Source organism: Hippoglossus hippoglossus, chromosome 9, assembly GCF_009819705.1.
Source record: "Hippoglossus hippoglossus isolate fHipHip1 chromosome 9, fHipHip1.pri, whole genome shotgun sequence".
Classification (NCBI taxonomy): domain Eukaryota; kingdom Metazoa; phylum Chordata; class Actinopteri; order Pleuronectiformes; family Pleuronectidae; genus Hippoglossus; species Hippoglossus hippoglossus.
The window spans coordinates 19,335,164-19,361,413 of NC_047159.1; the positions used below are offsets into that span (position 1 = coordinate 19,335,164).

The 26,250-nt window shown below is 43.2% G+C and overlaps 1 protein-coding gene across 1 annotated transcript; it reads left to right on the forward strand.

Moving 5' to 3' along the window:
* The first annotated feature begins 766 nt into the window (after positions 1-766).
* Positions 767-25,828, forward strand: grk5l (G protein-coupled receptor kinase 5 like). The gene is made up of 16 exons (XM_034594788.1): positions 767-1,373; positions 15,676-15,771; positions 15,865-15,977; positions 19,675-19,752; positions 20,093-20,190; positions 20,339-20,431; positions 21,381-21,444; positions 21,563-21,703; positions 21,795-21,985; positions 22,100-22,137; positions 22,268-22,357; positions 22,449-22,657; positions 22,762-22,899; positions 23,108-23,245; positions 23,383-23,514; positions 23,611-25,828. The coding sequence occupies exons 1-16, from the start codon at positions 1,322-1,324 to the stop codon at positions 23,692-23,694; spliced, it is 1,755 nt and encodes a 584-aa protein (XP_034450679.1). The 5' UTR covers positions 767-1,321; the 3' UTR covers positions 23,695-25,828.
* Positions 25,829-26,250: the final 422 nt, after the last annotated feature.

Below are 26,250 nucleotides of genomic sequence, written 5' to 3' on the forward strand. Positions count from 1 at the left end.
TTTGCAGTTTGCATCATGGTGTGTCAGGCAGACCTTACATGACAAGACTTCCTGAAGAGTAATACAAAGCGTCTTCAATGTTGCTCCAAACTCAATGACTATTGTTTAAAAACGAAAAAAGTCTGTTCCTCTATGGGGGTTAATGGCATCTTAACAATGCGAACCTCGATTCTGTGAAAAATACAATAGAGCTGCAAAAAGTATTTGATTATATGATGAACAATTTTGATGAGTTTTTCCTCTGTCATCGGATTTGAATATATTTGTTTTTTCTCCTGAGCTGATTGTCAGATGTATACAATCGTCTGAGAATCTTGTGGATTAAAAAAAACACTTTAAAACATTTCCTGACATTTTATAGGGAAAACAATCAAGGAACTAATTGATAGATTAAACATAATGAAGACTATATCTTTCCAAAGGGTTTATCTGAAATATATGTGTGGAAATTCGACCACTAGAGGGCGACTTTACCTATTGCCTATTCCCCACCTCGGCTAATCCATATTCACCACTGCAGTATGAAAGCTGCTGATTTGAGCCTCATCTGTGTCAGCGATAGAAAAAGAAAGCGACAGAAAGAATGTGCATGTATGTGACTTAACACAACACGAGTGTCACACACACACACATTTATATCTAGAAATATTATTATCTCAGGGGAAACACGTGACTGTTTTACTGCTATATTAAACTGTAGCAGCTTTGGTGGATTTTACGCTTGTGGCTGTAACAAAGTAGCGGTAGTTTGACTTGCTGCCAGTTGCACACAACTTCTGGTGGAGTCGCCTGTGTCTGTGGCTTGACGCAGCTGTGACAGAGAGGCCCTGCCCACTTGGATTACGCACAGACCTCGGAGGGAGGGAGGGAGGGTGTGCGCGCTGCCGCTGATGTCCTCTCTCTCTGGTGCACTCAGCCAACCCCTGCTGTTGTGATGTGAAGCTGGCTGTACCCTGCTGTAAAGAATCCGCTGAGAGGAGCCCCGGTTCTCCTTCGCGTAATCGGTGCCTCCAGAAACTTAATGATTCCCCGCATCGGAGAGGTCCCGCGCCCGAATTACGCATGGAACGATTGCGGGGGGATTGGAGTAGACATGCAGCGCCGCGCTTCCAGCCCACAACAAGAAGAACCATGCCCAGTTTACATTGCAAGCAAATCTATGACATCCTGTTTTATCTGTTACGACTTTGATACGTGCGAGGTTTGCTTGGGTACCGACGAGGAGTGAAGAGAATACGCACGGCACACAAACTGAAGGACGCTGCTGTTTTTTTTTTTTTCGCACCAGAGAACCGAGATCCCCTGCATTTACATTTTTTTGATGGAGCTGGAGAATATAGTAGCCAACACTGTACTGCTCAAAGCCAGAGAGGGTAAGTTGACACATAAAGGAGTTGAGTGTAAATAGTGGGTATGTAGGCCACTGCTGTGGCACATTTTGCGCACAGCAGTGTGCAGCAGAAAAGGAGGGAATGGTCGTGTAATGATGACCTGCACTGTAGGTAGGAAGCCTGCGGACCGGAGGCAGGTAAATGCTACACATGCAACGGAAAGAACAGGTCTTGTGCAATAATACAGGAAGGAACACACCAACACACTGATCGCCTTGTGATCGATGTGGACCTGAGATCAGTGGATCGTTTTATTCTCACTGATTCTGACAGCTCGTCTGCGTTTTCCCTCATATGAAAGAGGGAGAGAAGGAGGGAGGGAGGGGGGTGGGGGGGGGGGGGGGGGGGGGGGGTCTGCCTTCCACATCCGCTTTCGCTGTCTGTGCAAATGAATGCACTCTTTCGCAATATTGTACATGCTGAGGCACACACAGGAGCAGGGGATAACTTCTTTCTGGAGAGGGGGGATAAACGAGGGGGCATATGAAGGCTGATCTGGTGACGTGACTGCTTTGCATGGGGCCTGCACAGAGACAGACTGTGGCTCCACCAGTGATATACTTAAGTGTGAGAAAAGGCCCAATCATTCATGTCTGACAATAGAGTGTGAAATAAGAAGGTATATCGTGTCATTAATGGCTGTGTGTGTGTGCGTTAGGGAGGGAGGGTTGTGCCGAGGGCAGGAGGAAGGCCTGCAGGTAAACATCATGCAATCTGACTCCAATGATTGTCTCGCATGAATGGGAATCAGTCACTGTGGGTTGTACAGACACTTCAATTTCACTTTTAGGGGATTGTCAGCTGTTTGGTGATGCATAAAAAAATGAAACGGTAACTGTCACCTCAAGAAAAGCTGTCTCATGTCTGCGTGAACCGGGCTGCAAAAGAACGATCAGATGTGTTCCCAGCAGTGGCGGATCTAGGGTTTTTCGAAATCAGGGGCCGTAAAGGGGCCATAATTAACATAGAGGGGCCAATAACATACAATTGCCATTCCCGATTCAGTTAGGTGCAGATTTAAGCCATTCCTTGTTTACTGTTAGTTCTATAGCTTTACATTGTATTTATTTTTGAAAATTGCTCCTTGTTCAAGCAAATTGTGCACTTCACAAAAGCATAGTTATTATTGTTTATAAGTGATTCGTTTTTTTAAAGACTACTGACAGGGGCTCGTCACAGTCCAATCAGATTTCAGCTAGGGCCAATGCCCCCCCTGCCCTGCCCCTGGATCCGCCTCAGGATATCCCCTTATATTAAGTTAACTGCAAACAAAGAAAATTAAGAAGACAAAAATAGTCATCTAATTTAGTCTTAACAGAACAAATGCTAATCTATAAGTGAAGGGGCTTTTTTAAAAAAGTCCCAATAAGAAAAACACGCCAGCATTTGTTCTTAACCCTAACTCAGTTCTGCATTCTTAGATCCTTTTCTGAATCATTGTCTTTAAAGTCTAAGGTACTTAGTTCTGTGCCGTATCAAACATGCAAGCACACACCCTCTCTTAAGTGCATACACAAGTTTCGTTGCATGCATTATGTGGTTTCATGTGGCAACCGTCTCTGTGGTGTTGCAAGGTGACGCAGGAGGAGACAGAGCGCCGCTGGCAGCCCGTTCCATTTATCTCCCAACGATGACATGTTGGGAGTGTACACAGAGGGCAGAGAGAGTTCCATGGGAATTAATGGGATAATAAAGTGAAACAGGAAGCTGACATGCTGTCAAAACCCTTTTCCGAAGGATGCATTTCGCCTGCGCATCAGCCTGGACATTTGTTTTGTGGGAGCAGAGCACGACGGGGTCGGGTGAATTAAGCTTCATGAATTAATAAGAGCAGTTAATGACCCATGACAGATCTTGCTTGTCCCCAGCTGCTCCATTGGTGCTCATCCAGCCCCGGCCCCGGCTGTGTGGAAGAGTGAAAGGCCTTTTTACAGTTTCACATTAAGGCATGAGATGGTTCTTTGAGTTAATAGCTGAAGCACGACTTTCACCGCAGTTTGATCAATGGCCCCTGCAAATGCAGCCACGTGAGACTGGTTCAACAGTTGAGCTAAGGTCCGTTGCAGTGTGCACATTGAAATATGTCCCAGGTTGTTGTGAGCGCGTTCACAACAACTGGTCATGTTCATTAACTGCCTGAATCATGGGAGGTTTTATCTTGCAGGGCGCAGTGCCAAAGGCTGCGCACATCCCTGGTGCTGGTGCTCGCTCCTCCACGTCTCGCTCATGTGAATGACAGAGTACAGTATACACAGGGGATCATTTTAGGTCACATACCAGCAACAGTGGGAGAATGTGAATGGAGCAAATAAAGTGTGTTTATTCCTGTTTGTTTATGCGAGTGCGTCCTGAGTCCCTAGTTGAACCGAAGCCTGAATCTTCTGTCCTAGACACATGACAGGAAGGCCCGGCTTACACTGCGTTCTTTGCCTTGTTAATGTCGGCGTCCTCACAACTCCCAAATCAGTAAAACAGTGTGAGTGCCTGTCCAGTGTAGAAATAATAAGCTATTGATAACCCGATGCCAGGAGCAGTGAAAGCAGCCTTGAGTCCGCCTTCCATTGCTCTTTGGCTCTTCTGTGTGAGCAGTGACTGATCTGGGTTCAACTGTTGCGTTGTCATTGGTTAGGAGAGTTTAGACATGGAAGGTTAAAATCAGCCGGATTAAAAAAAACTTTCGGAGCAGGGGCGGATCCAGGGGTTGGCCCAGGGAGGCAATGGTCCCAGTTGCAATCTGATTGGCCCATATCCTGTCAATGGTCTCTTTTTTTTTTTTTTTAAATAAACTAGTCCCTTAGTAAACATTAGTAGTGCACAAAAATGTAAAATTGTATTTGCTTTGCTCAAAGCTATAAAGCTAAGAGTGAACAAGGAATTAATTAATGAGCACCTGACTGAATCAGGAATTGTGCATGGATGTTAGACATATAATTGGCCCCTCTGTGGAAATTGTGGCCCCTTTATATCCCCCGATGCAGAAAAATCCTAGATGTGCCACTGTTTTGGACCAATCATCTTGCTTTTTCATGATAATCACAGAGTAGACAATATACACATTTTGATTTCCATAGAAAAGAAAAAATGGGCAGCTCTGACCATACTGAACCGTCTGTTGAAGTATCTTACATAAAGTCAAATGCTATTATACACTATCAGTCAGATGCAACGCATAAGCTATTTAATCTAATTGATCGTTACATAACAAACTGAGTGGGCCACCGCCATCCGAGCTCCATCTTCCTGTGGAGCCGCTCTCTGCTCTCTGTGGTAGATACTTTATGGATGTTGAGTGTGTGGTGAAATGAAACGCCCCGATCTCCAGCGTGTGGTCATCTGAGTATCATCTGACAGCTGCAGTGGGGTTCACCATGTCGGAGCGGCAGGAAGTGCCGATGTGCTCTGCTGTCTCCTTGTCAGCTGAGGAAATTTTGGGGTCACAGCAGATCAAGAGGGATTTCTGGAAAGTTACTCAGGCTCAGTCGTGGATGTTTGTATCAGTGGCAGTTGGTTTTAATGTTAGCTGGCACACAGGTAAACTGAGTGTGCAGGTTTACTACCACGGAAACTGTAGATTTATGTGTGCGTTAGCAGATGAGGGGAGTGGGGCTGAATTCCTTTGTGTAAATGTAACCTGAACTCGGCCGCTCTGACGAAAGCAACATCAGTGCAGTAGACTCTGAGCGTGTGTGTGTGTGTGTGTGTGTGTGTGTGTGTGTGTGTGTGTGTGTGTGTGTGTGTGTGTGTGTGTGTGTGTGTGTGTGTGTGTGTGTGTGTGTGTGTGTGTGTGTCTCCATGCCTCTGCCTGACTCCCCATTCACAAGTCTTGTTGGCAGCAGTCGAAGATTCCAAGCCACGCGAGCGAACGTCATCGGCTGTCGAAGTGAATGAGAGCAAGGGGGAAAAACTGCATCGCTGCATCCAGATGCCGTTCTTGAATTGCGGTAACAGAGCCGGGGTATTTAGTTCAGGCCCGCGAGAATGAGTTCCACTCTGCTGCCTGCTGGCTCTTTCGTTTGGTCCACTCGTGTGATTTTGGACGTTGTCTTTACATAAGTAAATAATCAAATACAAGTCATTAGAAATGCAGTGCAGTGTTTCCCACAGTGGGACCACTACAGTAAAAACTCATCTCCAGGGTAAAACGGCCTGCGTATTTACTCCGATTAGTTTATTTCCAAGTAACTAAGGAGGGACATGATGAGAACATAGCAACTGTTCTCTCAATTTGTTTAGCTTCTTTTTTCCACTCTCAAACAACAGATTTAAATACGTCAGTAGTCTGAGAACCAGACTTACTCAGAAAGTGGAAGACTGTTACGCCAGTGACATTTTACCATGGTGCATTTATTTGTTTGCAGCCTATAGAGAAATCTCTTTAATGAATCAGGCACCTTATTTGACAGCCTATGTAAATGCATGGTTTAGATGAAAACTATAAAATGATTTTGAGCTGCAATGATGAGTCAACTAATCGATTCATTTACTGAAATAAAATGAACCATTGACAATTGTCTAACTGCTGAAGTCATTAATGCCACATAGTGGAGTTCCTACTTCCACCAAGGCCCAACAGTCCCCTTAAATTGAATCAAATTGCACACAAATTGAAACAAAAATCCTGGATCTGCCCCACATTTGAATGACTTCTTCCCTGACTCATACTGCACCCTTCCAATAAGTTCCGTGCAAATCTGTTCATTTATGGTTTGTGTAATCTGGCTTACAAACAAACGGACAGGGGATGAAAACATACTGTAACCTCATTGGCAGAGGTAAATATAGGACTAGTGTGCTAAAGAACAAGAAGAAGAATCCAAAGGGTTGAACCTCAATCAATCAGTATCCAAAATGGTGGATTCACAGTCATCCACTGTCTGTGAAGTCCAATAGGATTCAAATACAGTCCCAGATTCTAGTTGCAAGAAGCCCTGATTGGATTCTGTTGTGTTGAAAAAAAACCCTATTTTGTTCTACCCCATTGTACTCTCAGGAGGATATTTTCATTAGCACAAACATTACCGGTCAGCTGATTTGTCAATACAAGATGCTATGCATGAGACAAGATAAGCTGAGATAACAAACACGAGGCATTTGTCTGTATACAAGCGATCTGTGTGGGCTCCAATTGTGCACCGCGTCTCCGAGCTCCTGCTGCAGGAGGGGGTGAGCGGGTGGGTCGCTTCCTCAACCGAAGCCACTGAAACAAGTCTTGGCAGGCCTGGGGCAGCTGTTGTTGTTACAACTAACAGCATTTTAGTCAAATGAGCTGGGTGACGTGTGCAGCCCCGACCATCAAACACACAGTGCCGGCTATTGTTGTACTGTCGGTCGCTCCTCCTCCTGTCAGGTAACCGTCATGAATAATGTACATAAGACACTTTGTCTCTGTTGTCTCACACAAACTGTCTCTCTCCCACACAAGCGGAAAAAAAACGCTTGCCTGGAGTGCTCCTCCCTCAGGACCCCTGTGAGAGGACGGAGCCATGACATAATGCCGCCAACTTTTATTGGGCAGAGAGCCTTAATGTAGGGGAGAGTAAAAATACACGAGAGGGAAAACCAGCTTGTTGTTCCCTCGCCGGGCTCCTCTGATGGGAAAGATGCAAAGGGATAAGAAAAGAACAGTTGTGAAGATAGTCTACAAGTAGCTGCGGGGCTTTTTATGACCCGTTCTTACACATCTCACATGTATCACTTTCCCTCTGAGGTGATTCACTTTGATTAAGAAAGTGGTAGCTGTTTTTATTTAAGTTTTTACCACCAGCAATCATGTCTGCAACACTAGACCCTCAAGACACTGTGTTCACTGTCACAGTCAGAGTGACTGGAAATATCTTGCTGTCAAGTTGGTGACACAAAAAATAAAAGTAGAAGGGCGCTCGGCGAGTGCCCCCCCCCCCGCCAAGGCTGAGACTCGCCATGTCAAAGACAGAGGGAAAACATCCTGGATTCGCCCGTTTGTCTGAATCTACACAAAGATCGAATGGGTTCTGTCTCGGGTCGTACCCAACCCATCCACAAACTTTCATGGAAATCACTTCAGCTTTTGGGTTAACCTGCAAACAAAAAGACGATCGCTGATAAAAACATAATTGCAGCATCCACCACTCTGGTCCAGACTGATTCTTCTTGTTGGAGGGATGTGATACGTGTCAGGGAAGAAACGATTAAATGTTGGTGACGTTCCCGATCAGGGGGCGGATGCAGGATTGTCTTCTTTTCACTTTCTTTAACATTCAACATATTCATAAATCTTCCTGGGAATAATTCCTGGATCTTGATAATAAAAAAATCAGGCATGTTGAGGGGAATGAGATCTATGTGTGCAATTAAGTGCTGTAAATGTAAAAATGGAAATGGTCCATTAGCAGCGATTACATCATTTAGTCTTCTCAGGTAAATCTGGTCGTACACCTGAATTTGGGCAGTTTATCCCATTCTTCAGATCATCTCAATACAATTAAGTGTTTGTAAGATGATTTCTGACATTTTCCAGATATTCATCAAAAGACCCCAGGCCTGGTATCAAACCTTGTACGTTGTGATTATATGATTATACACCGTTACAATTGCTGTACGGTACTTCAGTTAAATCTGAAAGTTAAAGTCAGGTTTTTTCTTTACGTGACTATTTCAGTGTTGAATCATCCCCATCATCTAGCAGCAGTTTGACATGGAGATATAATGCAAAGAAGAAGCAGGAATGGCCGTTTCTCCACCGACAATACGCCACAAGGCTCGCTGTGTTTTGAGTAGGAGTGTGACTCATTTTTTCTTGAGTGGAAAAATTCTGCTCTCTGGCTCTTACTATCTCTATTGTTATTGCTGCCTCTACCCACACACACAGTATACGTAACTCAGCTGGATGCAACAAGTTCACGCCTGTTCTTTGGGGACTGTCGAGTGGAATTCTGGGAAAGTATAGGAGTCGGTTATCTAAAGTGGATGGAGAACATTTTAACGGCCCATCACTGAAGTACTCCAGGAATGCAGCGAGCAACCGAACTGATGATATCTTACTTTCCGTCATGTCAGACATGCAGGTGATTACTTATGCAGCATTTTACTGTGTCTTGATGTGCTTCCTGTGGTCTGCACTGCTGCCACGCCTGTTTAATGGAACAACCAATGAATATTTGATGTGCATTAATCTGGGAATAATCAATACTGTAACTTTTAAAGCTTCCTCCCCGAAAATCCCCCGCTGTATGAGGAGCTTAATGCAAGACAGTGCACATTTTCATTTGGTCCATGCAGACATGCTGATGCACACACAGCACATTACAGAGACGGCAGTAACACGAGGCCATGTCATTTCTTTAAAATCAAGACAATGCAGCTACAGTCTTAAATAGGCAGCCACTTGTTATTTATGGAAGTCTATGTCCTGAGGGTTTGTCATGGTGCATTCTGGGAGAACCTTATGAGCACCTTATGATTTCTAATATTGTAAAAATATTGATAGAAACAATTTTTAACCTGATGAATGGGTTAAGAAGCTGAAACAGTATTTTCTCTCAGTGGTTAAGCTCATTTAAAGCACCCTCACCAGTACTTTTTTTTTTCAAGGGACCCTGCTATAACAGGGACCACAGAATACGGAATGCCAACATCTTCACGGAGAGAGTGTGTTTGTGTGTTTGTTTGTGTGCACGTGTTTGAGGACGAAAAGGAATCGGTCCGAGAGTCCGAGAGGATAAAGACAGTTTGAGAAGGGCAACGCAATCACTTTAACCCTGTTTCTGGGATGAACGCACACAATCAAACACACACACTACACACACACACACTCTCACATTCAATAATATCTATCCACATGCACCGTGTGTCCCATCAGTTTGATAAGTCTTGTTTTCATTGCAAGCACTTCCATCCGTGTTTGCTCACTTGTGATGTAACTGCAGAGTTTGACTCGGAGTGAGAAGTGATAAAAATCATCCCTCATAGAGATTTTAGATCACTGTGCCATAATGTTCCCCCTATCAAAATATTTATGGAGGTGAACAAACACACTAACACCGTGTCAGAGCTCAGGAGTGTCCTATTATGGCCGACTTCATGTGGACTATGCTCTGTCCTCCTGGTTCTTTATGGATGAGCAAACACCGTGTATTACCCGGCGTGCTCTGTGTGCTGTGTGTGGTGCTTTGATTGGACAGCCCACTGGGTTATATAATTTCAGTCTATTGAATGTTTTTCCCTCCTTCACATTCCATATTTTTGATATTTATAGAGCAGGAAACTTGTGGCACCTGACTCTTCCCAGACAGGAAATGTACCCTGCCTTCTTCTGCTTTTGTGAGATTCCTGCCGTCGCTGGCGAGTTTTCACACCGTGCGTCTTCCTGCGCGTTCGCTCATGAACATTACACACGCACAGAAACGGTGACGCCAGCAACAACTGTCACAGCTCACCAGCTCTGAGGTCATGGACCGGTTTGACCACCTCAGTTTGTATTAACACGTCGCTCCTGCCCTTGGGCTGGTCGCTATTTATAGCAGTAATGATTACAAGGACATAAAGACAGGAAAAAAGTCACACTTGTGGAGGCTTTCTCTTGAAGCGTGGTGCAAATGTAGCTGTCGGCGACATGCTACTCACTGAAAATATGTGAGTTGTGTTAGTTACATTCAAGCTAAATAAAGCCACATTGTTACGGTCGAGTCAGATTCAGGTGTTATTGTCAACAGCATACACAGCTGTACGCTAACATCAATACTGATGATTACATCTCCCTTTTATTGTCTATGACTGATTTTGACTTTATGACCCCTTATTAAGTGGTCTAACATGTGACCCCCGCAGTGTTGCCGGATAAAAGGTGCACGTCACAGATGTTTGCTCTGAGCGCGTTCGCAGATGCTACAGCCAGATCCTCCCGCCATTATTGCGATGATGAGGAATATGTGGACGGAGAGGCTCGTTCAGCACGGTAATAATAAGGCGGCTGGACAGCGGGAGTGAAATGACATCATGGTGGAACAGGGCAACAAAGAGTGCCTTCCTGCTATAGTCCTCCCCTTCTGCTATGGTCTGGGCAGCGTTTCCCCATCCCTTCCTGTGGCACAGGGACCACAAACACGAACACTCGCTGTAGTTAAACTGAACCTGAGGGCTAACCTTGACATGTCCTCCAAGTTATTCACATGTAGATACAAGTGGAGGACAGTGCCACAAGCAATAAGGCCTTAAAATGTGCTGTAGGGTTGGAGACGTGTTCAAATATGAACCGTAGGGTCTCATTGCAGTGCTGTTGATGGCAGGTATATTTAATAAACTGGTAGAACAGGATATGTTGGTGCTTAAATCAATCCATCTTCCATCTTTATTCACATCTCTAAATCTCTGCTTTTACTGTTCACAAAAATAACATGCCAAGATTTGCACACAACGTATTGCGCAACCCTCAAAGCGAGCAATCTGGAAAAGTAATTTGTTTCCTAGCAGCTCCTTCTCTGTCTGTGTTTGCAAGAGATGATATCTACACTGTGTCATCTAGACGTTTTTTTGTGATAAACAGAACTGTCTACTGATAATAATCTCTGTGCAGGCCCCTGTGATTCAGGAACAGGATTTAAAAAAACACTTGGCTTCACCTGCAGGTCTTATGCTAATGTGAAGTCCCAGTATTGAACAGCTGGACATTGTGGGTGAGAGGGAAGGGGGAGGATTTGCGAGAACAAAGGCGTTTGTATGATAGTCTGGTGCTGTTTGTCTTCAGCGTGCTGGTACCTCGCTGACCACCACGGTATGACTCAACAGCGAGGCCGACATTTAACAGATCAGACAAAGGAGGTGACGTGAGAATGAGTGAGAGTTGGAAAATCAGAGAGAAATAATCAGTTGTTTGTGAGCGAGGGATGAAATTTTAGGCCGAGGTGCAGCGAGGAGTCGGAGAAATCTACCACAATGGTTCTCACTTGTCTCACAGTGTATGTAGAGAATGGCACGTATTCACACAGCGCTCCCACATCACATCCTGTTGCAGATGTTTTTATGTATGTCAGGAGGGGCTGTTTAAGAGGTTTGTTTGACACCTCAGAGACAGTATGTCTATGTGCGCGCGTGTGTGTGTTTGTGTGTGTGACAGAGCTACGAACTTGTCTTGTGGCTTTGAGTCTTTTGTGCGTCAACACTCCATGAACATAACCTCACAGCTGAAGTAGGGACGTCTTTAAACGTGTGGACGGATGGGGCCTGCAGGACTGGCAGAGTCGGTTAAATCGGGCATGAGGACATTACTAGAGAGACAGGTCACAGAGGAAACACTGTCTGTGTCTGTGTCTGTGAGTGTGTGTGTGTGTGTGCGCACAAACACGCACAGATGTTTGGGATGCCGGTAACCCCCTGGTGTTACGCCAGTCGGATGTCATTCCCTCTCTGACCTTATTTTTGCTTCACTTGACATGCCTTCATGATGTCAGAGCTGCTAAGCAGAAACATAAATAAAGGGCGGCGACCGCACTACCCGCATGGAACAAATTAGGCCGGCAAGTTCCTGTGTGCAGCAGCGCAGCCACGGAGCCGTGCATATTTCTATTCATGTGTAAGTGACAGACCCTGAGAAAGCGAGGGCTATTTAATAGAGAAAGAATTAGATGGGGGAGTGAGGACAAGAGGTTTTATGGACGACATTTACGAGCATATTCATACTTTTAATAGTCGGGGTGTGTTAAACAGGAACCCAGAGTCACCGACCTGGATGTGAAATTTAAACATATATAAGTAGAGGTTATTTTCTTACTGGGCCACACCACGCCTGTAAAATCCCAGTGCTTCCTTTTGTATTGATTTACAACCATTTTGTAAACTTCCTCCTCAGATCTAGTTTACTACATCTCACCGAAAAATGTCCCCTTCAGTGAGAAGACGATGGCAAATGGCCACTAACAATGCAGCACAGAGGGACCAGACAGGAAATGACTTGTTATATCCAGATGGATCACTTTGTTATGCAGAGTAATTTATTTACATAATATTTGCATGTTAGTGGGAGTGGCTGGGTGTGTTCGTGTGAGGATGTTCAGGTCCGTGCAGCCAACAGGCCTCTGTTGTTTACTCATATTCCTTCCTGGAATAAACAGCTGGGCATGTTGAACATGACTGGCAAGAAGTTTGCATGTCCTCTAACTTTCCCACGCTCTAACTTTCTTTTTCCCACACACAGTAAAGAATGAGATGTTTTATTAGCCAGTAAATGAAAGAAACCATCTTTGAGAAAAAAATGTTTTTGTTGGGTTTAGTTTGCTCCATATACCATCCAATAACATGGAGAAGGCACGATTTATGACATATACTGCAGCCAACCACCAGGGGACAATCTAGAGACTTTGGCTTAACTTTTGGGAGCAGGCATGTCGTCCATACAGTCTATGGTTTGGGATGATTAAATGGATGGATAACAGGAGAAGAAAGCCCTTTCACTTTACTTTATACTAATATTTGCTTATTATAGTTACAGGATAATTATGACGAGCCATAAATAGATAACTTTGTTTGAGTAGTTAAAAATCTGAAAAGGAAGGGAACCTCAATCGAAAGAGATGTTCTGTTGAAATGCTCATAAAGCTGTTAAAGCTGTGACCTCATTCAACCGCAAAACAAAGAGGGTTGAAGTGTGCTATGAAGTGTTGAGAAGAGAAATCCTCAAGAAGAAAAGTTCACTGGATTACAGGAAACAGAAGGCGCTGAAGATGACGGCAGGACACACAACTTGAAAAGAGCAGGAAGGGGAAGATGAGGAGTGGGGAGAAAATATAAAATAAATAGGTTTAGAGGTAAGAAAAGCAAACAGGACACAGAAAGAAAAAAAAAAGAAGGAACCACATTATTTGTGGATGTCTCAGCATTGTGTGGAAGTTGAATGCCTGGGTGGAGCGCTGATGTTTGGTACAATTATTTGACATGACGTTGACCCCTCGCAGGAAATCTACGCCATTTGGTGGACACGTCCACAAACGCCTTCTCACAGTAGCACAAGTGCATTCATTTTTAGCGTGGCGGCCCCCGTGGGGAATGACCTTCTCAGCTCGCAGTGCTGCTGCTGTGGGTTCTAGGCCGACGTCATGATTTTATCAAAAGAGATTCATTATTGGACCACACAGCAGAGAGCGCTGGTTTTGTTTTTTGTCACATATTAACTGTTTTCAGAGAGCAAGTGGGGCTTAATAAGGAAGTGGGCCTGTTACAGCTGGTTTGGTCTGCAGTAATGTTGATGGGGAGCAGGTGCCAGAAGTTAATGATTCTCCTGGGGATATTTTGACTTGAGTTATTAATACATTCATGCTTTGTGTTTGTCTGTGGTGATGTGACCTCCATTCTGGGAGCAGTAGTGACAAAGGGTCCATATATTAAATATCCAACGTGAAGTTTTAACAACACTTGCACTGTAAGCTGCCGTGGTTAACATAACTAGTTCACTAGTTAGGGCAGTTAACTACAAGTTTACTCAGGTTATGTTAGAGAGCAGAGCAGGTCTTTACTCTAGTAGGTCTGCACTTACCTGTGTTTTGTTTTTCTTTCGGTTGCATCCAAACAGGTCAACAAAATAACACTTTAATTTCATTTTATTTATAACGCTCTACTTTCCCCCCACAATAAAAGAACAATGTTGTTCCTGCTAGAGAACATTAAATGTGCTCCTAACTGGTAAAGGATGCTGATGTTTTGGATGCTAGGAGCTTTCAAACTCAGTGTTGGCCTGGTCTTGTGCAGTATGGACCCATCTGGTGCATATTTCTGGCTCTTTTTAGGCTTCTTGTTTTAAACTGTGTCAGATGGAAACTAAATCAGCTTGAGAATTTTCCACTGACTCATAGGGTTAGCATCAGTTAACTAGCTGAGATTGAGCTGACATTATGTAAAGTATAGTCAAATGTGTGCAGATAGGCTAAAATAAAGAAGTGTTTGTTTATGTGTTTTCCTTGGTGGCAACAGTTGCCATTTGGAAATACAAAAAGAAGATAACAAAACTTACACAAGACTTTAGTAGGACAGCGTATACATAATCAAACGGTTACACTAACACTCATTATTCACAACGACAGTACCTGAGATATTCACCATTTACCTGAACTGTTCATATCATAATGGATATTAAATGAGTATGTGTAGAGTTCTAAAATGACATCAGATCACGTCAAAGTAAGTCCTTAATCGTCACATTTTGTGTCACAAGTTCTGGAATTTAAGTCTACGTGGCGGATAATACGACAAAGGCAGCACAGTGTGTTAAAGATGAAGTCAGAGATAGATTTCAAACAGCAGCGAGGGAAGGGATGAGGCAGTAACTCAGGAGGATTGACACAGACGCTGCTTAAGCTTTCACTCAGAGGCTCCATCATGACGTCGTGCGTCTCACATTCCTGGATTATTACTTAAAGATGTCTGCTTGTCATTGCGTCTTCCGCTCTCATGCTCTCAGTGTTGCCTCTCACATTAGGCAAGCTACTCACGACCAATTTCCACTGAGCAGAGCGGTTGAAGGAAATCCCTGTCAGTTCATTAGTCTTCACATACTGAGAGCTGAGACAAACATTACATAAGAAGGTACAGCAAAGTGGTGTGCATGGAAAACAGGGATATTAAAATTTGGACAATATAAGAGAGGGGGTTTTAATAGGGTTTAGATGGAATAGTGGCGGTAGTCAGAGTTTAAGACTGGATCAATTTGATTAATGGATGGCTGCAGAGTATGTTTCCTTCATGGATCCAAAGAGATGATGTGGATGTAAGTGACTTTTGTTCATGATGGTGTTGTGTTGCTGCAGGAAGCTGATGCACCATTATTCAGAGCAGTGGAATCCAGTCCAGTCTGTCAAAGTCCCAAGTTTCTGATGGGAACTGAGCTCGTCAGAATAGGCTTTCTGTCTGCGTGGACACACACACACACACACACACACACACACACACACACACACACACACACACACACACACACACACACACACACACACACACACACACACACACACACACACACACACACACACACACACACACACACACTGTTTCACTTCCAGAAAAGCTAGTGTGAGCTAGAGTGAGGAAGAAGTTGAGCAGAGACAGGAGAGATTTACGGAGGAAGTGGGCTGTGATCTATGAATTATATATACTAGCTGAGACTATGATTTCATTCAGGGAGAGCCCACAGACAACAACACCCCTTTACGCCTTTTAGCCATTAGCCTTTCATTCGGCTCCTGTCTAGTGAAAGTAAACTTTTTTCAGTTCCTTCTTTCTAACTTTCACACATATTTCACCTCTTGATTTCCTGTCTGTCCAGGTGGAGGAGGAAAGCGCAAAGGGCGGAGCAAAAAATGGAAGGAGATCCTTCGCTTCCCCCATATAAGCCAGTGCACTGAGCTGGGAAACAGCATCGGTACGTGTTCCTGTGTTCTCAAATGCGTCTGAAGTATATGTTTAACCACCAGCTTTGTTTTAAAGTGTGCACCCTGTTCTCTTCTTTCTGCAGAGAGGGACTATGTCAGCTTCTGTGAGAAACAGCCCATTGGAAGGCTCCTCTTCCGTCTTTACTGTGAGACCAGACCTAAACTGCAACGATGCATCCAGCTACTGGACGCGATGGTATATGCTTGCATGCAAACCCATCTTTTTTTACCAGGTGTCCACCATTAAGAATCATGCAATAGAGAGTAAAGAAAGAAAGTCAACATTCAACTCTCTTTTTCCTTTTAATAATCACAATCAAAGTGTCTATTAACAAAACAATTAGAGATAGACCATAAATAGACCCTTTACTAACCTGAACTAATACTGAAGCCAGCTGCTGACACTTTTTGGTAGCTGTCGTCCATCCTTATATAAACTCTATGGTGGTATCTCAAGGAAGTCTTTGTTCTTTTAATCTTTCCAAAACCCCCAAAAAAGAGAGTAAGGAAAGGATTAAACATTAACTATATTATTTCATTGTGTTATGTTAACATCCACCCCATCCAGTACCAACAGCATGGCTGCCAAAATGTTAGTAGGCTGCATAATAGTGTAGAGTAATGATTTATTTGGTCTGTGAAGTTTTGACTTTCACTCCAGCAAAACTTGTTTTAACAGCCACATTTGTCAAAAATAACACTAAGTTATCTAATCTTTAACTTTCTCTTGTAAAATAAAACATACTGTTAAAAATATAAAGATCAAACCATAAATCTAAAGCATTATTAGTCTTCTTCGTGGATTATCAGTAGGCCTATGTGATGCTGACTTTTTGTCTGGGACATGTAGCATCAACTTAGTTTTTATGTATGTAAAAATGTATATGCATTTATTACCCTCTCACAAGAGTCTCATTTTAAGAAAACGTTAAAAAAAAGCTTGTTAGCATGTGAGTTTTAGCACTAGCCTTCATGTTAAATCTTCAACAGTCAGCTAACAAAGTCCATAGTTGTCTGCTGGAAATGTTTTACTTTTTTTTGTGAAATCAAAATACAAAAAGATTACTACAATTTGTTGTTGTAGATTTCGAGTTTTTCTATAAACCTCGAATAGGTAGCATCAATATGATTCCAGGTGTGACTATGTTAAGAGTAGCGGGGAGAGAACCCAACTCTTTACAGGATGAACACAGGTCTAGAAAACACACACCCATCCACTCTTTCCATTGCACTCACTTTGATTACTACATGGCCTGAATGCTCGCCGGCGCTGGGTCATGCAGCCGGAGGAGACAATTAAACTGAGTAGTGATTATTCAACCACCCAGATCCCACCTCCTGCCGGCCTGTTGCCCCCATGCCCCCTTCCGTCGATCCCTCTCTCTCTCTCTCTCTCTGCGTCTAGACAGAAAACCTCGCACATGACACATTAAAGTCTTTATCTATGCCCAGAATATATTCGCGGGTATGTGACGGGGCAGAAAGGGCAGCATTGTTTCCCACACTGCCCCCTTACAATCCCTACGCCCACCCAATCCAATCCCCCCCCCCTCTCGCCCATCCCTCCCCTGCTGTGCTGATCCACTGCGAGGGGGGAAACCGCTCAGAGGCTAATTCTGCACTCCATGTGACGGAAGCCTCAGAGCTTTGTACTCGTCACTTCACTGACAATAGACCAGGCCTGAGGATGATTATAACTGGGCAGGTGACCGTATTTCAAGTGATTAAATAACATGCAACATGTGCAGCTATGAGGTTTAATAGAAACCGTTTTATTACGTCATCCATAGTCAAGTCAGGCTTGTTTGTATGGCTCATTTTATATGACAAGCATGGACTCAATGTGCTTCAAGATCAAATCTACGATACAAGACAAATACATGACACGAGTGGAAATATATAAAATAAGAGGATCTTTCAAATGAATATTAAAAATAAGTGACATTTTAACATAAATACAGTAGTCACCATACTTACCAGAAAGGTAAATTAGACTGTTTTAGTTTCAACTCCACTCCCTCTTTCTCCCAGACACATGGGAGGGTCCATAGCAATCAAGCTGATGATAAAATGAGAATAAAATACTAAGATAAGATTAGTGAGATCAGAGGAAGCCATTAAACCATGAACACGCCCATTGAGGAAGAGGGAGATGGTGTGTTTGAGTTTCTGTGAGCTTCAGTGTTTCCTCTTCCATCATTAGAAGGTGATTGTGTGCACAATTTTATGTGTGCTTTTGTGTGTTGGATCCCCTCTGCTTCCAAAAGGGTAAAGGGGCGTTTTCTTTTCCCACCAGCGAAGGGTCGGTGTCAGACGGCTCATTTACTATTTTTGTGTTTGTGTGTGTGCGTGTGAGTGAGTGCCTGAGTGGCAATCACCCCCCCTCTCTCTTTCACTGTCGTTCAGCCGTACTATTTAATATATTTACATATGTGCGTATTATACAGTGTGTATGCTTTGCATGACTTCTTTATCCTTTGTCCGAAGTGTCCGTGACGCTGTGGCTTTTTAAAGCCTGTTTTTCCTAATGCTCCAGGCTTATGTGTGTATGTACTGTCTATACACATGAGTGTGTATGCGTGTGTTCTGTAGTGGAAAGTCGGTGACACTGGTGTGACACACTGTGACACTCCAGGACCTCACGGAATCCCGCCGTGTTTACTGTGTGGTTGCCAGGCAACACAGGACCATGTTGGGAAAAAGCCACAGACAGAGAGAGTCGGGCCAGTGTGCAGCGTGGGCGCCGTGCAGCCCCCTCTCTTCCCCCACCGCCTCCTTTGAGCAGTTGAAATGCTCGCTACGAAATGCATCAGAGCACTTTTCATGTTGTCGCCTCTTGGAGATGTTCAGTATGTTCAGTGAGTAACGGCAAGACCTGTTTGTGTCAACAGCTACGTATGTTCAGACACGCAGCCAAGAGCAGCATATGTTTATGTGAGATTGACAGCGACACACAGATCCAGAGAGAGAGAGGTGTGTGTCTGTGAGGAGGCCTCGTCACCACTGAACAGCAGCTACTCGGTCGTACAAATTAAACAACAGATTATGCTTTTTTTTTCTCATTAAAGGCAGAGAGAGAATTTGACCAACGTTTGACTTTTTAGTTTTTTCACAGCTGGAAATGGGGGAGGGGCTTGCGATTTTGGTCTCCACTGATGGAATTGAGTTAAGTCTATTTGATTAGTGGTAGATTTTATAGGAGAGAGAAGGCAACGGTTTTGTTTGTGAATTCATGTTATGTAAGAAGTTGTGTTTTTTTTCTAATGAATGCTATTATACTGCTGCAAGAGCATATTTACTGTCCATTTAGGCTTCACCTTTTTTAAAGGATTGATTGGTTGTAACTAACAAGTAAATTAATGTTTAACTCAGTCATAAACTATTAAAATACTTTTATGTTTGCAGGCTGTGAAAAATTAAAGTTCTGTTGTTTCTCATCATCATTTATGAAAGTTAACTAATAAGAAACAGGAGTTGGAAAATTGTTTACATTTGAAATATAAAGCATTATTATATGATTTATGAATATATTAATTGTACATGATTAATTACAGCCTATATAAAAGGTGATGTATTAATTTGTTCTAATCTTAACAATACTACAAGTCACAATCGTACATTCACATGATGGCAGGGGCAATTCTGGTTCAAGGTCTGGCCCAAGGACACTGTGAAACCCAGACTGCAGGAGCCGGGAATCAAACTACTGACCCTCCGTTTAGTGAATGACCCGTTCCTCCTCGTGAGCCAAAATCGCAGATTAGAGCGTAGAACCCACAGATTAGTACATGGGATCTTAAGACAGAAAATAAATTCAATACTTTCATTATATATGTTGAGGATCATATTTAAAGGACAGTGTTAATGACGCTGAGTTATTTTGTTTTTTTTAGGAAGACTATGAGGTGACACCTGATGAAAAACGAAAAAGCAGAGGAAACCAGATCATCAAGACTTTTCTCTCAGAACAAGTAAGTTCCTTTGCATACATTCATTAGCCTCTAAATATTATTTATTTCACATGTTGGAAAAGTGTATTTAATAACCTTTTACAGAGATTAATGTTAAAATCAGCAGACAATAATGTAGAGTTCCAGCTGAATGGACGACTCCCTCACAAACTACAAGGGTCTAATAAATGTACAATAATAACAGTGTAATCTTTGCACAAAGTAATCACTGGTACTGTTCTGTGCTCAGTGAGTAGTAATGTATGTTTCTCCTCAGTCTGAGCCCATGTATGTGATAAAACGTGATGTATTTGTGTGTGCGCGCGTATGTGACTGTGTGTGTTTACATGTGTTGATGTAGTCACCTCAGCGTGTAGACATAGCAGAGGTCTTTGCCGACCAGTGCAGAGAGAACCTCGAGCTCAGTCCATGTAAGGAGATCTTCAGCAACTGCCGCAAGTGAGTACCACTCTGTACCTCCCCGCTCACCTGTCGACGGGACTCTCACCTGTCTCTCCTCTGCCTCCTCTCTTTATTTATTCACCTCGCTCATCATATTCTCTGTTGTAAGTGTAAAGTCTGAGCCTTGTGTTGTGTATCTGACCAGGGTCGTTCATGACTACCTGAGTGGAGCTCCGTTTGCAGATTACCAGAACTCCATGCACTTTGACCGGTTCCTGCAGTGGAAGATGCTGGAGAGGTCGGTTGGAGCATTTCTTTATTATACAGGACTCATTTTATAGCCATATATTCAAAATATTCAAATTCTGAGAGCACAAACAGCCGATTGGATTTGGTTTAACAATGTTGCTGATAAACAAACAAACAAACCAACAAACAAATGGACAGAGGTGAAAAAATAGCCGCCTTGGCAGAGATATATATTCTGTTCAAAGACTTAAAGGCAAGTGAGTGAAATATAAATGGGACAATAAACAAAATGTACTTAATATATCAAGAATATAAATACTTATCATGCATATGGGATTCATTTTAAATGTTATATTTCATTTTTGGATAGTTTAACATGTTACATTGTATTGTTTTTATATATACTGGTCATGTTTTGTGTCTATATAATGTAAAATTACTAGTAACTATAGCTCTCAGATAAATGTAGTTGAGTAAAAAGTACAGTGTTTATGTAATGGAGTCAAAGTATAAAGTAGCATACTCAAAGTACCTTAGAACAATACTTCAGTACTCAGTTACAATGCTCTACTGTCTCTTTCATGTTTCTATTTATTGACAAGATTGACAAAATACATTTTTGGTAGTAAATTCTGAATAAGAAAAGCTAACAGTTTTTATGTTAATATGATGTAGATACTAACACATGTAATAAATCTGAAGTGGCAGGTGGAAAAAGTTGTTTTCAGTTGAGAGAGACTCTTTAAAGAGTGTGATGGCTCCCAGCAGGAAAACATCTCATGCAAAGTGTATGTGAAAGGCAGTTAGAAGTAAACAGCAGGCTTTCAGAGCCGCCTTGATTGCATCTGTGTCTGGAAAGTGAACTTGTGTCCAGGAGGCCCCACCCTGAACAGGAAACAGACTCAGGATGGTATTGAGTTCAGTAGATAATATCTCTGTCATAATCAATACTACATGAGCGTCTATTAATGGATTTTGCTGTGTCTGTGTTCTGTCAGGCAACCAATCACGAAAGACACATTCAGACAGTACCGAGTGCTGGGCAAGGGGGGGTTCGGAGAGGTAAGAGATTCTTATGATGATGATGATGATGATGATGATGATGATGATGATGATGAAGCCTATTGCGATTTGAATAATAGTAATATTTGAGATTATATTGAGATTTTTTTTTCCCCAGGTGTGTGCCTGCCAGGTCAGAGCAACGGGGAAGATGTACGCCTGCAAGAAGCTGGAGAAGAAGAGGATAAAGAAGAGGAAAGGAGAGTCCATGGCGTTCAACGAAAAACAGATTCTAGAGAAAGTCAACAGTAGATTTGTTGTGAGTGAACAAAAAGAAGAGTATTTGCAGCACAGTGCACTCAAGAACTTGTCTGCTCTCGGTCTAAGCACTGTACCAACGTGTCTTCCAGGTGAGCTTAGCATATGCATACGAGACCAAAGACGCTCTGTGTCTGGTGCTGACCATCATGAACGGCGGAGACCTGAAGTTTCACATCTACAACATGGGCACGCCGGGATTCGAGAAGGACAGGGTCCAATTTTACGCAGCTCAGATCTGCTGTGGACTGGAGGACCTGCACAGGGAATGCATTGTCTACAGGTAACACTGTCTTGAATAGATGTTGAAGAGGATCATGTTTTATTGAATTATGTCTGAGTGTGCTTTGATACTTTTGTTCTTCGACACCTTGCTGACCACTATAAATTCTTTCAGGGACCTGAAACCGGAGAATATCCTATTAGATGACAATGGTGAGTTTATTGTATTGAACAGCATTTTTTTCGATTTGCTGCTGATGCACAATTTTAGACGACTCTTCGTTAACCGCCGGACTTTGAATAAATTAAACGTATAACATTTTAATGCTCATCGCTGTTGCAGGACACATCCGTATTTCTGATCTGGGGCTGGCCATCAAAGTGCCTAAAGGGGACCTCATCCGAGGCAGGGTGGGGACTGTTGGTTATATGGGTAAGAGACATTTCAGTCAACATTTCTGTGAGTAAATTTAAAGCAAATGCAAGTTCATAACCACAACAACTCGTTTCCCATTCCTCTCTAGCTCCGGAGGTGATAAACAATGAAAAGTACGGCATGAGTCCTGATTGCTGGGGTCTGGGATGTCTCGTCTACGAGATGACCGCTGGACGATCGCCCTTCCGCGCCCGCAAAGAGCGAGTGAAGCGGGAAGAGGTGGAGAGGAGGGTGCAGGAGGAAGAGGAAGAGTACAGCGACAAGTTTACAGAGGACACCAAGGCCGTCTGTAGATTGGTGAGGCTTGAAGCGAAGATGTTTGTACAGAGACAAGGGATGAATCATATAAAAACAATAATAACAATTTGAACAATGATTCATCTTTGTTTCTGCTCGCCCAGCTGCTGACCAAAGACCCTAAGCAGAGGCTGGGGTGCCAGGCAGATGGAGCAGCGGGTGTCAAGGCCCACTCATTTTTCAAGAACATCAACTTCAAGAGGCTGGAGGCTGGAATAGTGGAGCCGCCCTTTGTGCCTGATGTGAGTAAAATTCATATGACTTCATGGTTCAGTCAATGCCACTGCTGAAATCTAGTGCTTACGCTGAGCAAATGGCCACTACCGGAACATTTAGTCATTTCAAGAACAGCATATAAAATTCCAACGTTATAAATTATCTCTGAAGATAAACTTGTCTCCTGTTTTTCCTCTCAACCCCGTCCTTTTCGTGGTCATTGCCCTCTCCCAGCCTCGGGCAGTGTACTGCAAGGATGTTTTGGACATAGAGCAGTTCTCCACGGTCAAGGGAGTAAATTTGGACCAAACTGACAATGACTTCTACTCCAAATTTACTACAGGCTGCGTTTCCATCCCATGGCAGAATGAGGTAAGTGTGTGCACTGGATGTGACATGTTCAAGTGCTGGGAGGAAGAACTCACTTACCAAACTTATCTCTCCTCTCCTCTCCTCTCCTCTCCTCTCCTCTCCTCTCCTCTCCTCTCCTCTCCTCTCCTCTCCTCCAGATGATAGAAACTGAATGCTTCAGAGATTTGAATGTGTTTGGGCCTCAAGGGACGAGACCCCCAGATCTGGACTGGAATCAGCCTCCAGAGCCGCCCAGACGCAGCCTGTTGGACAGGATCTTCAGGAGGCATGTAAGTGTAACACACAAACACATATAATACACCCACGTACACATTCATACACACGTAATCACTCCATCTCCCTTTTTCTTGCACTTTCTGTTGCAGCACCCAGAGGTGTCTATTTCCCACAGCCGTGTGCAGTCTTCCAGTGTGAACTCTGTGGACTCCATGTCCAACTCTGCCCCCTAGTGGCACAGTGACTGTGTGGGAGCCACACACACACAAAGGGAAGGAGCTCCGAGGGGCTTCCCTGCTGCTGATTGGTCCACATCCGGGGCCTGAGCAGCAGCCGGAGACAGCCTGTCTAATAGCCTAAATGGTCAGCCCATGGGGTGGGGGTGGGTGACCGGGCCCTTACACCCTGGGCATTTGTATTGGGATGGTCAATGTTGCAGAGACGTTTGGAAAATATTCGGACAAACCTAACTCACCCTCAGGATTGTTTTGGACTATAGAACAGAGCCACTGATGTTGATGAAAACAGGTAAAGATAGAAAACAAGCTAATATTCAGGGGATCCACTGTATAATAAAGACCGCCACAGGGAATAGAAGATGGGGTCTTAGTGAATTTTTGTTGGTTTTTTTTCCAGAAACTTTTCTCTTTTGCTCATTTTCAGTCCTTTACTTTCTGGCCTGTATCTTGTACCAGTATCTCTTTCCGATCTAGTTACACCCCTCCGACCATCACCATCTGTACAACTCATACTCTTAACTTACTCTCTCCCTGTATTTCCACCTCCCATACCTCAGATCACTCCGTAAACATTCAGAACACGTGCACCTCGACAACCTCAACACATGATGTACATTGCCTTGCGTACACTCAGGCCAAAGACGACAGTTTAGTTTTGTGATACAGTTTTCTTGTTGATTTTTGAAGGTCTTCTAGCCGTCGTTTAGAACCACAGAAGGATCAGAATATGTGATCTGTTTTATACACTTTCTCTAAATATGAGCCTGCAGACATATCATACTGCTTAAAGCACACATACAGCACACACTCATACACACACACACACACACACATACACACATACACACACACACACACACACACACACACACACGCATACATACAGATTAGTGAGAATTGTGCTGTGTTTTCATTGCATGGACAAGTGTAAGTATGGACAGCTGTATCCCTTTCGCTTCTGCATACCTCATTCCACTGATGTTAGCATTGTATACACACAGACGTCTCCCTCGGTTTACAGTGTCACTTTATATTTGACATTATGTGGAGTTTTAAAGAAAAGTAATGAATATGCTGTACAGAAACGAGAATCTCTTCTTTTGTTTTGTTTTTCTGTTTCTGTTTTTTCTTTCTCCTCAACTTTCTGCACAGTCCCCCCGTGGAGTGGAGAGGAACACATGCACTCAGCCTGACTTACAGTTTGCACAACTTAAAAATCATGTCATGCTGTTTTTTTTTTGTCTCCAAATGAAAATGTTACCTCTGCTCATTAAGGCACATTATTGTATGGATATCCTCACATGCCAGTTATTTTCTAAATCCCCCCCCCCAAAAAAACGTAAGTGTTCTTGCTCTCCCTATGCCTTTCTCCATTTAAAAGATACTGCTGCATTGCCGTTGTTGTCACATGTACAGGTTTTTGTATTTAGCCCCTTTACACTTAACATGCTCTTCAAAATGCCTCACGAATCTAAAGGGTCTTCCTCTTGTTTTGTGTTCAAGCATATTCGAAGAAGGCACAGCTACATGTATCTTATTATATTAGTTTTATTCAACGGGCCCAGTTCATTCATGTCGGAGCAGAAGAGGAGAGGAAGACACCAGAGGACCCTGCAAACACCACACAAAGAAGTGGCCTTCTCGCAGCAGCACAGCCAATGAAAAGGGGAGAGGAGCTCAGACTCAGCAGTCTTGTGCTTGTTTTTAAGAATGTGCTATTTTCCCCATATGAGGTAGTGGAAGCTGCTCCATGCAGTAATTTTAATCCTTCTTACAATTTAATGCGATCTTGTTGTTTTTTTCTTTGTACTTGATATGAAGAAAAAAAAATCTGAATCAGACTGAAGTGCCTCCTTGTTAGCACGATCTCCCGGACAATGCCCACACAGACATCAGCACTTTGTTTATTCTCTGACTGTCATACTCTGTTTGTTTCGCTGGGGAACGCGTCAACACAAATACACACGGACTCACACGGTCTGTTGTGTGAAGGGGAGGGAAGGATGCAGGGAGGGAGCTGATGAATGAGGGAGTTTTTCCTTCTTATTGTGATGTACAGCAAAGTGCTGAGTGCATGTGAAAGCCAAACCCACTGTGTCCTTCAAGTCCCAATAAACTAGTTTGAGTACTCCAGAGTTTGCCTGTCTCTTATTTTCCCTGCTACTCTGTCCATGTGACCACAGAGCATTTTCCCTGTTCATATACAAACACGTCTAATTTTACATCATATATATATTACATAAATATGGTCCCACATAAAGGACTGGTTTGCATTTTTTCAAGTATTTGATATAAACCACATTGTCATGTCCATGTGTACTGAGTATGGAGAAAGTAGCTCTAATCATTCCTATGCATGCTGGCAATGAAGAGATCCCCCTGGTAACGTTAGTGATGTAAGTGATGTGGGCAAAAGATCCTTATAGGAGAAAAATACATCCAGCAGTCCAAATCTGACACATCTAAAATATTTGATTAGTATTGTTATTTGGTTTATATTAGTAACATTATAATGGGTAAACATCTGTGTTACTATCCCTCCAACACGGC